The sequence below is a fragment of the Malus sylvestris genome, chromosome 7 (genome assembly GCF_916048215.2).
Source record: "Malus sylvestris chromosome 7, drMalSylv7.2, whole genome shotgun sequence".
Classification (NCBI taxonomy): Eukaryota; Viridiplantae; Streptophyta; class Magnoliopsida; order Rosales; family Rosaceae; genus Malus; species Malus sylvestris.
In genome coordinates this window covers 7,965,197-7,979,242 of record NC_062266.1, presented here as the reverse complement: position 1 = coordinate 7,979,242, position 14,046 = coordinate 7,965,197, and the positions used below count along the sequence as shown (strand labels likewise).

Sequence of the window (14,046 nt, the reverse complement as noted above, 5' to 3'; positions counted from 1 at the left end):
TCCTATCCCCTCACTGCTTGAGCTAGCCCCAAACCTTATAAACCGGTTTTACGCCATAAACTACTGCGATTTACAGGAGTTCAACTACTGTTCAACAGATTGAGAGTTCAACAGATTGAGATTTTCTTTTTCTTTTTAACATCCTACTCAATATATTTAATCAGGGTTTGAAAGTCTAAGCATTCTTGTCTACTGTTGGCTGGAGAAGCAATCAAATAGCTAATCAGCGGTAACAGCTCTCTTTTTTTTTTCTTTTTTTTTTTCCCAGTAACTGCTCAACTTCTGAGAGAAAAAGAAATGAAATAACAGAATGAAAAGATACAATCTTAAATCAAATGACGGAACTACAGAGTCTCCTAAATTATTAAACATACGTAAGGACTAAACAAAGACAACTTAGAGGTTTAATAAATCGGTGCCATCCTCTTTCAGTTACATCAGATTCAAGAATCCCTTGGGGACAACGAAGTCCTTCAAACCGAGAATTGTGATAGTCACAGAAAATCTCCCAACTCATCAGAAATAGACAGTATTGCCACAGTAGTGGATTATGTGACCTTCAGAATTCATTCCTCAGGTTTTTTGATGCATTTTGAGACATCAGATCAGTTGAACGGTATGAACTTGTTAAAGTGGACAGTTATCGAAACCGACTTTACTAAATAACATTCTTTCAAACGTATCCAAATGTGCATAAAATAGATTCTTATATATAAAATATCATGTCAGATTACACCATAAGGCCTAGACTGGAACAACATAAGGGACTCAATAGTATACAGATCTAGCATCCTTAACAGGATCCGCTGGAGTTCCACAAATTCAAATTATATTCGCTCCTGACAATAATGTACTCGGGAAACTGAGAGCATTGATGAAAGAGGGAGGGAATATCGAATATACTAAAAGGTCGTACCCAGTGCACAAGGCTCCCGCTTTACGCAGGGTCTGGGAGAGGTGAATGTCGGCTAGCCTTACCCCCATTTATGGAGAGGCTGCTCCCAAGTCTCGAACCCGAGACCTACCGCTCATGGGCGAAGGCACTTGCCATCGCACCAAGTGCGACCTCTGGAATATCGAATATACTAATCAATAATAATTGGTGCATCTACAATATCACCCTTGAGATTGCCTAGAAGTTCAGATGGGATGTCACCTCTGAGAATTTGGACTCTGAATGCCAGTTTTGTGCTGCTGCACTCCTGAAGTTCAAATACACATGCATCTCCAACCTTCAAATTGTTGTCGTTGACAAATTCTCTCCAGTTAATATCGAACTTTCTCTGAATGGATCCACCAGTATATGTCATCTCCCAGTTTTTGCCCCCAAACGTGAGAACTGTAGGAATTGAACAGGAAGGTAGTGTTGGTTGAAATTTGGCCGGGATCACCTATTCCAACAAATTAGCATATGAGTACTGCACACTTTTATGGATTTAAAGCGGTATTGATGCAAAGACAGAAAGAAAAAAAAGTTCCAGCAGCAACCAAATTATCTTTAATTGCGCTGGTTCAACAAATTGTTACTCCATTGCAATGGCCTATTGACAATAATGTTAATGTGGACCGTATCAACAGTTAAGAAGTTGACATAGTCGGATACCTCACCACCTTTTTATCATGGGAAGATAAGATACTTACCATTTGATAAGAGGGCTTGACATTTGCTTTTCTGATGATGACTTCAAAAAAGGGTTTCTTCGAGAGTGGCCAAAACTCATCCCCTTGCAATTCAATCGTGGGATTTGATATGGGTTCGTGACGTTGGTCTCCCATTTGAGGATCTTCTACTTTAGCAACTGGAACTTAACAAAAAGGAAATTATCAACGAAACAGATCATGCTCTTAATGAAAAGATACCTAACAGCGCAAAACACAAGAAAACATCTTGCAACGAAAACTAAGTCAGAAATTTTGAAGGTTATGACAAGTTGCTAACAGCTTCAAAAATAACTTCACAAAACATGCATTGGCGCAGGAAACATAAATTATATTGCAAATGATGAGCAAAAGGAGAACTTTTTTACCTAGTACGTAAAATAAAACTGTTCAGAAGTATCCGAAAGGGTGAAAGTGAAACACAAGGAAACCAGTTACAAAACATACGATGAACTAAGGAGACTGATATAAAGTTTGCCAATAGACTAAAAACTTCAGGATTATATGAAGAAGTATTCCGAACAGCGAGTAGCCAAACTAGAATATATACGTGTTTAAAAGAAAGTATTTTTATAATTTTATTGTCAACCAACTTCTGCACCTGAAGCCCCCAAATCCCAGGGGTGTGGAACGGAAGTAAATTGTACGGAATGCTGGCCATGAATCACCAGAGTCATCTAAAGCTTGTCTGTAAACTCCAAAAACATGAGGATAAAAGATTGAAAATATTCAGACTGACCAGTGACCACAAGTGAAGCTAAAAACATATGAATATCAAGAATTATTTTAACCTCAACCACATCCACATCCACATCCGCAACCATATCGAAAAAATGTGGAGGTATTAGTCCATCGGAGAACAACCATGGATCGCCATCAGAAGCCAGTAATTGAGGAGCATTCATAATTTTAAAAAATAACCTTGCCGCAATCTCAAATATTTCCGCAAGCAATGGCCATTGAAGTTGATGAGCGAAACAATGAAGAAAAATGGTGAACAGGTTTTCTTCAAATATGAGATTTTAAGACCATTTTGAGCTCCAACATAACGTTGCCCACAAATGGAAAATATATTCAAACTCTTGAGAGTCCAAGGAAAGATATATCCAACAAAAAGATAAACAAACAAACATAAACCTAGTATTTTCCAAACTAACCACCTCTTGTGCTCTATGAACAACGTAATTCATTCAAAACCCATAAGTCATGAGGCATACCACATTAACGATTAAGGATAAAAGCTTAAGACCAGGAAATTTGAAACCAATTTTAATAGGAAAAATTATACCTTGGAGAACCTGGTTGAAGTGGGTTGGTCACTGTCACTGAGGTGAGGGTAGCCGATGACAGTGAACGAGCAGGGGAGAAGGGCAGAGGGAATCAATCAACCTTTTTTTTTTGGGCGAAATGTTATTGACATTCCAAAAATTTCATTCTAACGTAGAAAGTTTAGAGCATAGAATGAGATTTTTGGAATGCTAATAACAATTCTTTTTTTTTTTTTTCGAAGAAACAATATTATCTACATGGGTGGAAGGGTGGACTAAAGTTCAAAATAAACTAGCAATAATCTGATTCAAATTCGTCTTTGATAAAAATCAATCGTAAACTCTTTCACTGATCATAGTATTAAGTGGCCAATCAACCCATTTTAATTTAAGGGATTTTTTTTTTTTTTTTAAAAACCTATAAATTTCTATCTAGGAATCTGGAATCTGGATTGTACCCTGAAGGCAAGAAGCGCGGGAATTGGAATGACATCTTAAATTTTGAAATTGGCATACTTATTATACTTTAAGTTCGAATTGTGACCGATGTTCCATAATCATCATATAACGCAAAAATTATTCATAATGTTACTAATAGGCAAATGTGAGTGAGAAATTTGCTAGAGACCAAAATGAAAGAGGAGTAATGTATTGCACTTTTTATTTTTGTAATTGTATCAGACAATGAACGCAAGTAAAGAGGAGAAAAAGATTGGTATTCACTTTCTACTTTTGATCTTGTGATGTATAAGTTACAAATGCATCTCTATATATAGAGGTTTTCATCCGGCACCTTTTTAAATGTATGAAGAAAATGTACATTCCAAAATAGTGAAAACCAAACTTTTACTACTAAGCTACAATGTTGACTTTTCATTCTTTCATCTTTAGTCAAATTATGTGTGCATTCACACAGTTTTATGATATATAAGTTTTAAACACAAATTAATCATTAGGTATTGTCATAAGTGAATGTGGAGAAAATTTTCAATCTACTTAGAACACGAGTCGGTACAATACTTGTTATAATACAAGTTGAGAAACACTGAATCTCTCCAATTATATTATGACATTTGATGTAACAACTGATGTTCCTAGTATATAAAAAAAGAACGGAGCTTGGCTACTTAAAAATCAGCAGTAGCTCCTATTGCTAGTGAATCACGGGTGGACACGTATCCAAATAATTGATTTTATAATCACAATTTAGACAAATGTCCACCGATGATTTGCTAGTAGTAGCTAATTTTTTCAGCAGCAAAGCTTTCTCCATAAAAAAATATCTCCCCACTTGAGGTTCATTACGCGTAATACCAAGAGTATTAGGCCTAGGTTTTAGGTCATCTCCAATAAAAAGCTAAAACCCAAAATTAACCTTTTTTTTAGTGATCACACTCCAATGTCTTGTCTTCCTACCCACCTTTTAATGATTTTTTTTATTACAATTTTGTCCATTTGCAAAAAGATTGATAAGGACATTAATTATCTTGCTTTGCTTAATTTAAAAAAAAAAATTGGGCGTGGGAGACTATTTGTCTACCTTAAATTCTAACTCATATTTTCATCTCCTTTCATTTAGAGAAAGTAAAAAAAATATCAATGGACTTAGAAGATGACTTTTTCATTGAACAGGTGGAAGATGACACTTCTACGGAAGAGGTAGAAGATTATGTTTCCATTGAAAATGTAGAAGAATAATTTATGTGTAGACCATTTGAATTTGTCCATCGTATTTTTAGGTTGTCAAATTCATTTGAATTTGGATACCTTTGTCATTTCCATTTGAATTTGTAGACATTAGTGCGTTTCATTTACATATTATTTGTTATATTTTTTAAGAGACAATTTATAATTTCATATGTATGTATATATTAAAGGTTATTTTGAGAATAATAGTGGGTGGGAAAATAACATTTTAATTTTTTAAGATGAGTAGAATTATAACGTGGATGAGAAAATAAGACAATAAAGTGGATTTAGTAGCTTTTTTTTTCTTTCTCAAAATTCAGTTCCAATGAAGGGCAAAAAAATCTACACAAACAAAATTCCGGCCCCATGAAGTGAAAAAGCTGTGTGGAACAGCATATGGCAGCAATCATGTGGTGCGGTTTACATGTTTTATCATGCACTCGTGGCCTTTTGTCCACAAGATGACGTTGCTGTTAAATCCAAAGGCCAAGATTTTTTTCTACTTTGAAAACGTAAAAACAGATTTTTAAACCAAAAATTATTTTGCTATAGTTCTCAATTTTACACCTGTCATATTCGAAATATTTATCTCTAAAGATAGATATTTTTGATATACTTTTTCTTTATAAAAAAAATATGTTCCAAAAATTATATTTAAATAGGTATAAATAGTAATTTAAACAACAAATAATAGTTGATGTGTGAGTTTTGTATCATAATATTATGGGAACTTTAACGAAAAACACCTGGTACTGTTCACTTTAACGAAAAACCACATTTTTACACTAAAAAGTCAATCCTGGTACTATTCACTTTACCCTTTATTTTGTCCTTATCATTAAAACTCATAGTTTTTAAGCATTTTTCATTAGTTTTCCTTAATATTTATGCTAAAAAGCAATAAAATATTAAGAAGAACAAAATGTAATCCCAAAACCATTGAAGATGAAAAATTATAGCTTTGCACTATTCCTTAAAGTATGGGCAAACCATTAAAGATGGCCTTAGGGGACAATATCGTTGCATGACCACTTTAGTAGTGGAGCTTAAGAATCTTGTGACACAACACTAAAAACAAATCCGTAAATTTGACTTTTGCATCTCAAATTTGCACCTCTTAATTGTACGCTCTCATTAAGTCAAGTCAATACATTCTCACTTAAACAGTAGAAATTTTGGTTTTATTGGCACCTATTGTCTCAGCTTGTAATTTGCATATTAATGTACATTTTTTTGTAACGTAATTAAGACGAAATGACATACGAATTGAAAAGTGACAAAAACAAAAAAGTGAAAACATGCAAATAATAGAGTAAAACACGAAGGATATATATCCCCATGTTTTGTTGAAGTGAATTTCTTGTCTTTGCTAAGGCAGGAATAAGACCCCGCTGCTGGTTTTTATTAAGTTTTGTCGTCCCTACAGTACCGGCACCGTGCTCGTGCCGTGCCGGTTTGACACCTCTACTTCAATGGGAGCCAAGTTCCATATCTCAGTCGGTGCTCGGTGGCTCAAAAACAGTTTTTTGAGTTGAGAAAAACTTGGTACTCAATAGTTTAGATGAATCAGGGTGTACATACAACTCATCGGTTGCCAATATTCTACACGTTGTAGCTTCTTCTTACAAGGTAGGGAAGCTCAAGAAGGATATGAACGGTAAACTACCGTACCAGTAATCCATGTTCCCCCAAACCTTCAGTCTCAGACTCTCAGGCAAGTTAACTATAAAATGACCTTCTCCATATGTGAAAGGTTAAAACCAAAAGGAAAAATCTGCACTCAACTTCCTAGTTCTCTCTAGGCTTAAACAAACATCAAAACTAAATCATTCGAATTTCGAAAAACTTCACACCCAACAAGCAGGTAACAAGTGAACAGGTAGAATAAAGGCCTCAGCAATTCTAGCATACATTCACCAATATCACACACGGACTCAAGCGGATTAGAATGCATTAGGGATCTAACTGGATTTCTAAACACTAACACAGTGGATACGATTACCACCACTCTCTCCATTGTATTCCCAACAGTGCTTGATACCAGTAATAATATATTGAGAGGAACAAAATATAATCCCTGCACCATTGAAGATGAAAAATTATAGTTTTGCGGTATTTCTTAAAATATAGCCAAACCCTTGGAGATGGCCTTAGGGGACAATATTGTTGCATGATCACTTTAGTAGTGGAACTTATGAAGCTTGTGACACAACATTAAAAATAAGTCTGTAAATTGGACTTTTACATCTCAAATTTGCACCTCATCATTGTACGTTCTTACTAAGTCAAGTCAATACATTCCCACTTAAACAGTAGAAATCTTGGTTTTATTAGCACCTATTGTCTCAGCTTGTAATTTGCATGTTAGTGTACATTTTTTTGTAGCGTGATTGAGACGAAATGACATATGAATTTACAAAGTGACGAAAACAAAAAATTGAAAACATACAAATAATAGAGCAACACATTTTGATTTGCATTTTTTTTTTTTTTTGGTCAACATTTTGATTTGGTTTATTCAATAACCAGATGTGTGTATGTGAGAGAGAGAGATGGAATAGTGGGGAGCCATTCATCACCACCAGTCAGACATGAATTAAGTTTGTAGACGAAACATGTGTATCCCCATTTTTTGTTCAAGTGAATTTCTTGTGTTTGGCAGCAATAAGACCCCACTGCTGGTTTTTATTTAGTTTTGTCGTCCCTACAGTACCACAATACAGTACCGGCACCATGCTCGTGCCGCGCAGTTTTGACATCTCTACTTCAATGGGAGCCAATTTCCATATCTCAGTCGTTGCTCGGTGGCTCAAAAACAGTTTCTCCTCCTCTAGTGTGACGAATGAGTGCTTCGTACATAAACAATCGCGTCCTGGCAATCGACGAATTATACTGGGGGAGGTTAACGTAAGCATAATTGGCGAATATTTTCGACTTTCTGCAAATCTTTCTACAATATTGTGAATGCAAGTTAGCAGTATCAATCTACCTCTACAAAGATGAGCAGTGGAACGTAACAAAATAGTGCGGTCGTTGCATTGCATATGACAGAAAAATGGACAAACAAGTTTAAACGTTGCAACTGAAAATAATGAAGCAGCGCTTACGGTCTCGGAACTAGATGCAAAAGAAAAAGAAGAGAAGTAAAGTTCATCGATCATGCAAATGACAAACAGAGGTTAACACGACAGAAACTCAATAACATGTGAATTTGGTCTACTCAATGTGAAGGATGAATTTGGGGCTCCATATCTTCCTTGGAATTTTGGGTTCATCTATAGCCATCCTTGTTTCTTTGCTTTGCTTAAAATTTTACTAAAGCGTAGGTTTTCATCATGTCACTATAAACTACTATCTTACAAGTAAACCATGTTCCCCAAACCTTCATAGTCTCAGGTGCCGCGTAACTATAAAGCCAGACAACATGCATCTGAAACTTAACTATAAAATGACCTTCTCCATATGCGTAAGCTTAACCAAAAGGCAAAGCTCTGCAATGAACTTCCTAGGTCTCTCTAGGCTCAAATAAACACCAAAACTAAATCATTCGACTTTCGAACAAAAACTTCACGCCCGACAAGCAGGTAACAAGTAAGCAGGTAGAATAAAGGCCTCATCAATCCTAGCATACATTCACCAATAACACACACGGAAGCAAGTATGAAATCAAAGGGAAGGAATGATGATATCAAAACCTGAGCCATTATTAAAACTTGATAGCTGTATAATAAACCAAAGCAAAATCACAAATTTTACCAGACCAAGTAAATTATATTCAATCCTTCTTTTCACCTCCCTTTTTCTTTTTAGCTGTTGCCTGCGAATACAAGAAAGTCCCAAATATTGCAACGGCGGAGCCAAGTGCATTAAGAGGTCTAACTGGATTTCTGAACACTAACACAGTCGATACGATTACCACCACCCTCTTCATTGTGTTTCCAACTGAAAAGGTCAAGGGACTAATTTCGTCAAGTGCTTGATACGACGATTGGTTATAGAGATGGTAAAACACTCCGGATAACAACACCCATATGTACAATGTGGATGGTTTTCCCACAGCTGCAAGAGCATTGTGATATCCTTGAACCCATTGAGACCCTTCAACGAAAATAGCGGCGGGAAACAGATAGAAGAACGAAATTATACTGATCCAACCATATAAATTCAACCCATCTACTTCCTTGAAGTTCTGTAAACTACGTTTCGAGTAAATGTTCCTCAACACAAACCCGACATTGCTAATCAAAGCACCCCAAAGGCCTTGCACATTGAATGACACCTCAGTGATAGCAGCTAGAGCACAACCCATTACAATAGGGAGAATTGAGAGCCAGACCTGTAACGGGTACGAATCTCCTAGGAACGACGAAAACACTACTGAGAAAACGGGCTCCGAGGATTTGATTACATGGGTGAAAGAAACAGCCACCTTAGAGAAGGAGACACATGCTGAAATGTGGCCTACAGTGTGGAACAATGCAGGTCCAAGGAGTGCAACGATGAAAGGTTTTGAAATTTTCGGGCGGGGTTGGAGCTTCAAAGACCAGAGAATGAACATCCAGACAGACCCAGCAAAGAGCTGAAAAGATGCGAGAAGCCATGGAAATGGAAAGACATTCAGTACCTTCTTGTTGTAGATGTTGAAGACAATGTTTTGGAAGTACCAGAGCCCAAAAATAAGCGCGAGCCGGACGGTGGTGGCCTTGGGCTTTGATACTGCGGCTTCCTTTTCTCCTCCTGGATTTGATTCAGAAGCAGCTTTGGGGATTTGGGATTTGGGTTTTGTTCCAAACCCAGATGGGAATCCACAGGTTTTGCTCAAATGGCTGATCTTTGAGCTCAAATCTCGAATCTGGCACATGGGTTTTGTTTCTTTTGAAGAAATTCCAAATGGGTAGCCATGGATTCTGGTAAAGCTTGAGAATTTGGAGGATATTTGGGGTTTCAAAGAGGTGGGTTCTTGGGGCAGAGGATATGAGTGCGTTTGGATTCTGGTGAGAAGTGATGAGGAAGGGGAGGAGGAGGCATTAATAGGGGGGAGTTGATGGCGGGATTTGGAGAAAGTGACAGGGGAAGAAGGACAACTGAGATTCAAGGTAAGCATTTGGTGTTGTGGCAATTGGTTGTGGTTGTGCCGTTGTGGAGAGAGAGAGAGAGAGAGAGAGAGAGAAGGACAGAGACTCTGCAAGTACATATAAATACGCAGGGTTTGGAGATTTGAGGACCCGAGATTTTTCTAATTCTCTGGTTGGAGATTTTGTAATTCCTTTTCAGTTTGGAATATGCGTAAGATATTTTGTTGAGGCAAAAGGCAATTTACTAGAAGAGGCTTCGGTAAGAGGCGGCGTTTGACTCTTGACCGACCAATGGAATCAAAATGTCAAATAATTATAACAAAAAATCGATAAAAAGTACTAGTATACTCTTAATTACTAATATCCTCCTCTTTTGCTCTTAACTGTCTAGGAAGTAGCAGTGCTAGCTTCAGTTTTTCCAATTTCATCTGTGTTTCACTTCCCATCATACTTGCCATACAATTCATGTACTATTTGACCAATATTAAACACTAATGCAGGAATACATTTCCTCCCCTGAAATGGGGTTCTGAGTCTCGCGTTTTCTAATACAACTTGCCAGAATCATGTCTTTTATATTCTTCAATTTGTAAGAAAACTTGCCAGCTCCATACCTTTTACATTCTTGGTCCATAAAATGAACAAATTAATTAACCTGCAATTCATACAATTAAATAAAATAAGAACAACAAACCCATTTATTTTTTTCTTAGAGCAATTCCACCCCTAAAGACTTTGCGACATCATCCAGCGCATTTATCCACTCAAGTGAACAGTAATAGACCCCAGTGAACAGTAATAGACCAAAACATCTTCATCCCTAAAACTAAATAGCCTAATCAATTTTATTAAAATATTATTAATTTTTATTATAAAATAATAAAAATTAATAATTTGATTTTTACTTTCTGAGTTTCTCCCCAAAAATGCACCTTAGACTAGAGCATGCCGACCCACCCCCCATCTCCACCCTCCATCAAATCCCCACCTCCCCTTCACTCTCCGCTTCCTCTCCACCGTCCTCCGCGGTATGACCCGCCCCATACTGGTCGACATCAGCGCCCGGGCTCGCCAGCTCCAAACCCGCCACCTCTAGACCTACGCCCTGACCTTCAGCTGCATCGTCGAATTTGTATGTCATTGTCCTCAACAGCTTCCAAGACCAGCTCGTCCTTAACAGCAAGTTCCGGGTCGACGGCCTCGTCCTCGAAGGTTGCGTCGTCCAGCCGTTTTCCTCACCAGAGATGAAGTTCGTCGTCACCGATTTTAGATCATGACGTCATGTAGGCCGGTCCCAAGGCCTGTCAATTTTGGGCTGGCTTGGAGACCAGCTTAGGCTGGGTGCCAAACAATCCCGTGGGCTGGAGAGACTTCCCTAGGTGCTAGGCCATTTTTTTGGCTGTGTACCGGCCTATCCTACCCCCGGTGGAAGTGCTCTTAGAAAAACACCGAATTAGCTTTAGATGTAATCATATTTGTTTTGAAAAAAAAAATCATTAAAAACAAAATTAAAGAGACATTCAAGAAACCTAGCACATAAGGTCGGTTCCAAAGAGTGGGCATTTAAGATAGATGTACTCTGATGTTTCACTGCTACCTAAGAAACTAAACAACAAATTTAAGATCAACACAAAAACCAGCAATTCTGCGTTTGACATAATAATCACTTGGTTCAATTGCATTTGAGTAAAGAGAAGTGTGGTTGTAGTGTTTCAACAATTGGAATAGAGATGAAGAGTAAAGAAACAAACACCCGAGGTAGGAGAAGAAGAGAGACTTTTGACATAAGAGTAATTAAGTCTTTTTAGCTTCAATTTTGGTTAGTTTTATAAGAATTGAAAAATATAGACCATATTTCATTAAATGGTTTTCAAAATGGTTATATTCCCAAATTTTCCCTCTTTTTTTCACTTTCCTTTTCTTATTTGCATTCCTCATTCATCAACTGTCATATGTACTCTACTATCAGTTTTAAACACAATATTTAATGTGTTGTAAAACTAATTATTTAGTTTCCACATATGGCCTTAGACCTGACCATTTCTTACACAACCCCTTAACACGACATATAAACGACACAAAAATAATGGGTTTCGGGTCAATACGATAACTAATCAGATTGTTATTGGATCACAAAATAAGAACCCATTAATAACAGGTCCTTAAGAGGTTTACACGAGTGACACACAGGTAACATGTTTCGACACGTTAAGAGAAAATTTATTGTGATGATTTTAATTTTTTAAAGTACTAAAAAAAACTTACTATAAAATACAAGAGCCATATTGTATATTAAATTGTATTATTGTATTATCTATCTATATATATAAAGTGAGCACCCTAAAATGGTGAAACATTCAAAATACCATACATTGCCCTTTAAGAATTTCATAAATTACAATTGAACCAAAAGAAGCTAAAGTATTTAACCATATTTTTATTTTGAATGAATTTAATATTTAAAAATATAAAAAATATATAAAAAAACCTCCCACATTAGTGGGTGGTTTCACGTCTTTAATTCATTTCTTTTTTTTAAATAATTTTTTAAAAATATGTAAATTAATTATTTAAATAAAAAAAATTTAAAAGGTCAATTGCCACACGCATATGCGTGTGGCAAGAGGTTAGTTCTATATAAATTTAAAAGATTTAAGTTTTATTTATTTAATTTTATAGTATACTATAGGTAAAGAGTGGGATTAAAAAACTATAAAGCACACGAAAATTAAAAATATCAAGTAATTAAAAAATATCAAACACATTGAAAAAATTATACTAATTAATTTACGAGTGTGAAAAATGTGAAGAAAATATGCAAATGCTCATGATGCATCCTCTACGTTTTGATGATGTGTACATCGTCATTTGAATTTTTAAAACCATACAAACCCTCATGAATAGTATTTTTAAAGGATTTCAAAATAAATAAAATTTGTAATCATTGATGTACAAGTTTGAAAAATGTGAAAGCATATAAAAACGATCGTGGTTGGATCTTTTACGCTTAGACGATGATTACATGGTTGTTTAGATTTTTGAAACTCTCCAAATCTCATGAATAGTATATTTTATTTGAGTGCTAAACTTAATAATAATTATTATAGGATTGTGAAAAATGTAAAAAAAAAATACACAATCACTCGTAATGACAAGCTTTACAACTTTCGTGAATGGGTCAACTTCGAAATCCGACACCATAATCCATAAACCTCATATTTAAATTTAATTGTCAATTATCGTTTAAACTTTATTCTTTTTTAGATTTTCATTATTTATTGATTTAAAATATATTTTCTTTAACGGGTAACGGGTCAGTCATATTACCTGATAATATTAATTGGTCAATTTCGGGTAAGGTCATATTTGCCGTTTACTTTAATAGGTGTTACGGGACACGATCAATTAAGCTATCGGGTATATCACGAAAACGACACAAACACGAAAAACACAACACAAATGCCAGGTTTATATGGCCTCATTAATTTACCATATAAGACCTAACAACGATTTGAAATCAAGATTAAAATTACGTGCGCCACCCCACCTCCACGTCAACTCCACTAAGCTCTAATTTAAACACAATATTTAAATGTTCAATTGCAGCCACTTAGGTCATCTCCAACCGAAGGAGGGTCAGAGAGCTCGTTTTAGCCCTCTGGCCCTCCAAGAAATTAATATTTTAATGAACAATGCAGAACCATATTTCTTACCATCTCCAACCAAGGGCCAAAGGGCCAAAAATAATTTATTATTTTAATTGAATTGCTATGGTTACTTAAATTAAATTACCTCAATAATTTTATGTTATGGATTGTCAATAATTTTCATGTTGTTAAATGTTTTTTAAAATGTTGTTTAAGTTTCATGTTAACATTTTTTTTTGTTTAACGTTACTTAATGTTATTTAATGTTGTTTAATATTGTTTAATGTTGTTTCATGTTACTTCATGTTATTTAATTACTTAAGGAAGTTATAGGAAAAAAAATAGAAATTTTAAATTAAAAAAAATTGAAAAAATAAATAAAATATGATGTCAGCATATGGCCCACCCCGAGGTTGGCTGGATGGCTTGGTTGGGCCAGTCGGTTGGTCCTTTGGCCTTTTTTTTCTAGTGGGGCCCACGAGCCCACTAGAAAAATAGTTGAGTTTTGAATCACTCAATTTCCATTTTTGAATCACTCGATTTCGTTGAGTTTGACAAAGTTATGGCCGTTTAAAGTTGGTGTAGTTTTCCAGTTGAATCCGACCTTCTCCTTCCTTTGAATTCTGCAACCCAAAAATCCCAAGGCCTTTGGACCTTTCCTGCCGAGCCCAACCGAAAACCCATTTGAAAACGGTACTTTGTATCCCT

The 14,046-nt window shown here is 35.9% G+C and overlaps 2 protein-coding genes across 5 annotated transcripts; both read right to left on the bottom strand.

The window, feature by feature from the left end:
• Nucleotides 1–690: 690 nt before the first annotated feature.
• LOC126627706 (B3 domain-containing protein Os04g0386900-like) lies at nt 691–3,089 on the bottom strand. 4 transcript variants are annotated; one of them, XM_050297218.1, is made up of 4 exons: nt 2,948–3,074; nt 2,261–2,347; nt 1,642–1,805; nt 691–1,391 (listed from the first exon to the last, which is right to left on the bottom strand). In XM_050297218.1, exons 2-4 carry the CDS (start codon nt 2,334–2,336, stop codon nt 1,086–1,088), a joined length of 546 nt encoding a protein of 181 aa, XP_050153175.1. In that variant the 5' UTR covers nt 2,337–2,347; nt 2,948–3,074; the 3' UTR covers nt 691–1,085. The 4 variants fall into 4 exon arrangements, with proteins under 4 accessions (XP_050153175.1, XP_050153176.1, XP_050153178.1 ...); XM_050297219.1 differs by having other exon boundaries at nt 1,642–1,799; XM_050297221.1 differs by lacking the exon at nt 2,261–2,347 and having other exon boundaries at nt 1,642–1,799; nt 2,948–3,089.
• A 5,210-nt stretch (nt 3,090–8,299) lies between these two features.
• LOC126630523 (xylulose 5-phosphate/phosphate translocator, chloroplastic-like) lies at nt 8,300–9,889 on the bottom strand. The gene has a single exon (XM_050300641.1). It carries the CDS (start codon nt 9,808–9,810, stop codon nt 8,392–8,394), a length of 1,419 nt encoding a protein of 472 aa, XP_050156598.1. The 5' UTR covers nt 9,811–9,889; the 3' UTR covers nt 8,300–8,391.
• Nucleotides 9,890–14,046: the final 4,157 nt, after the last annotated feature.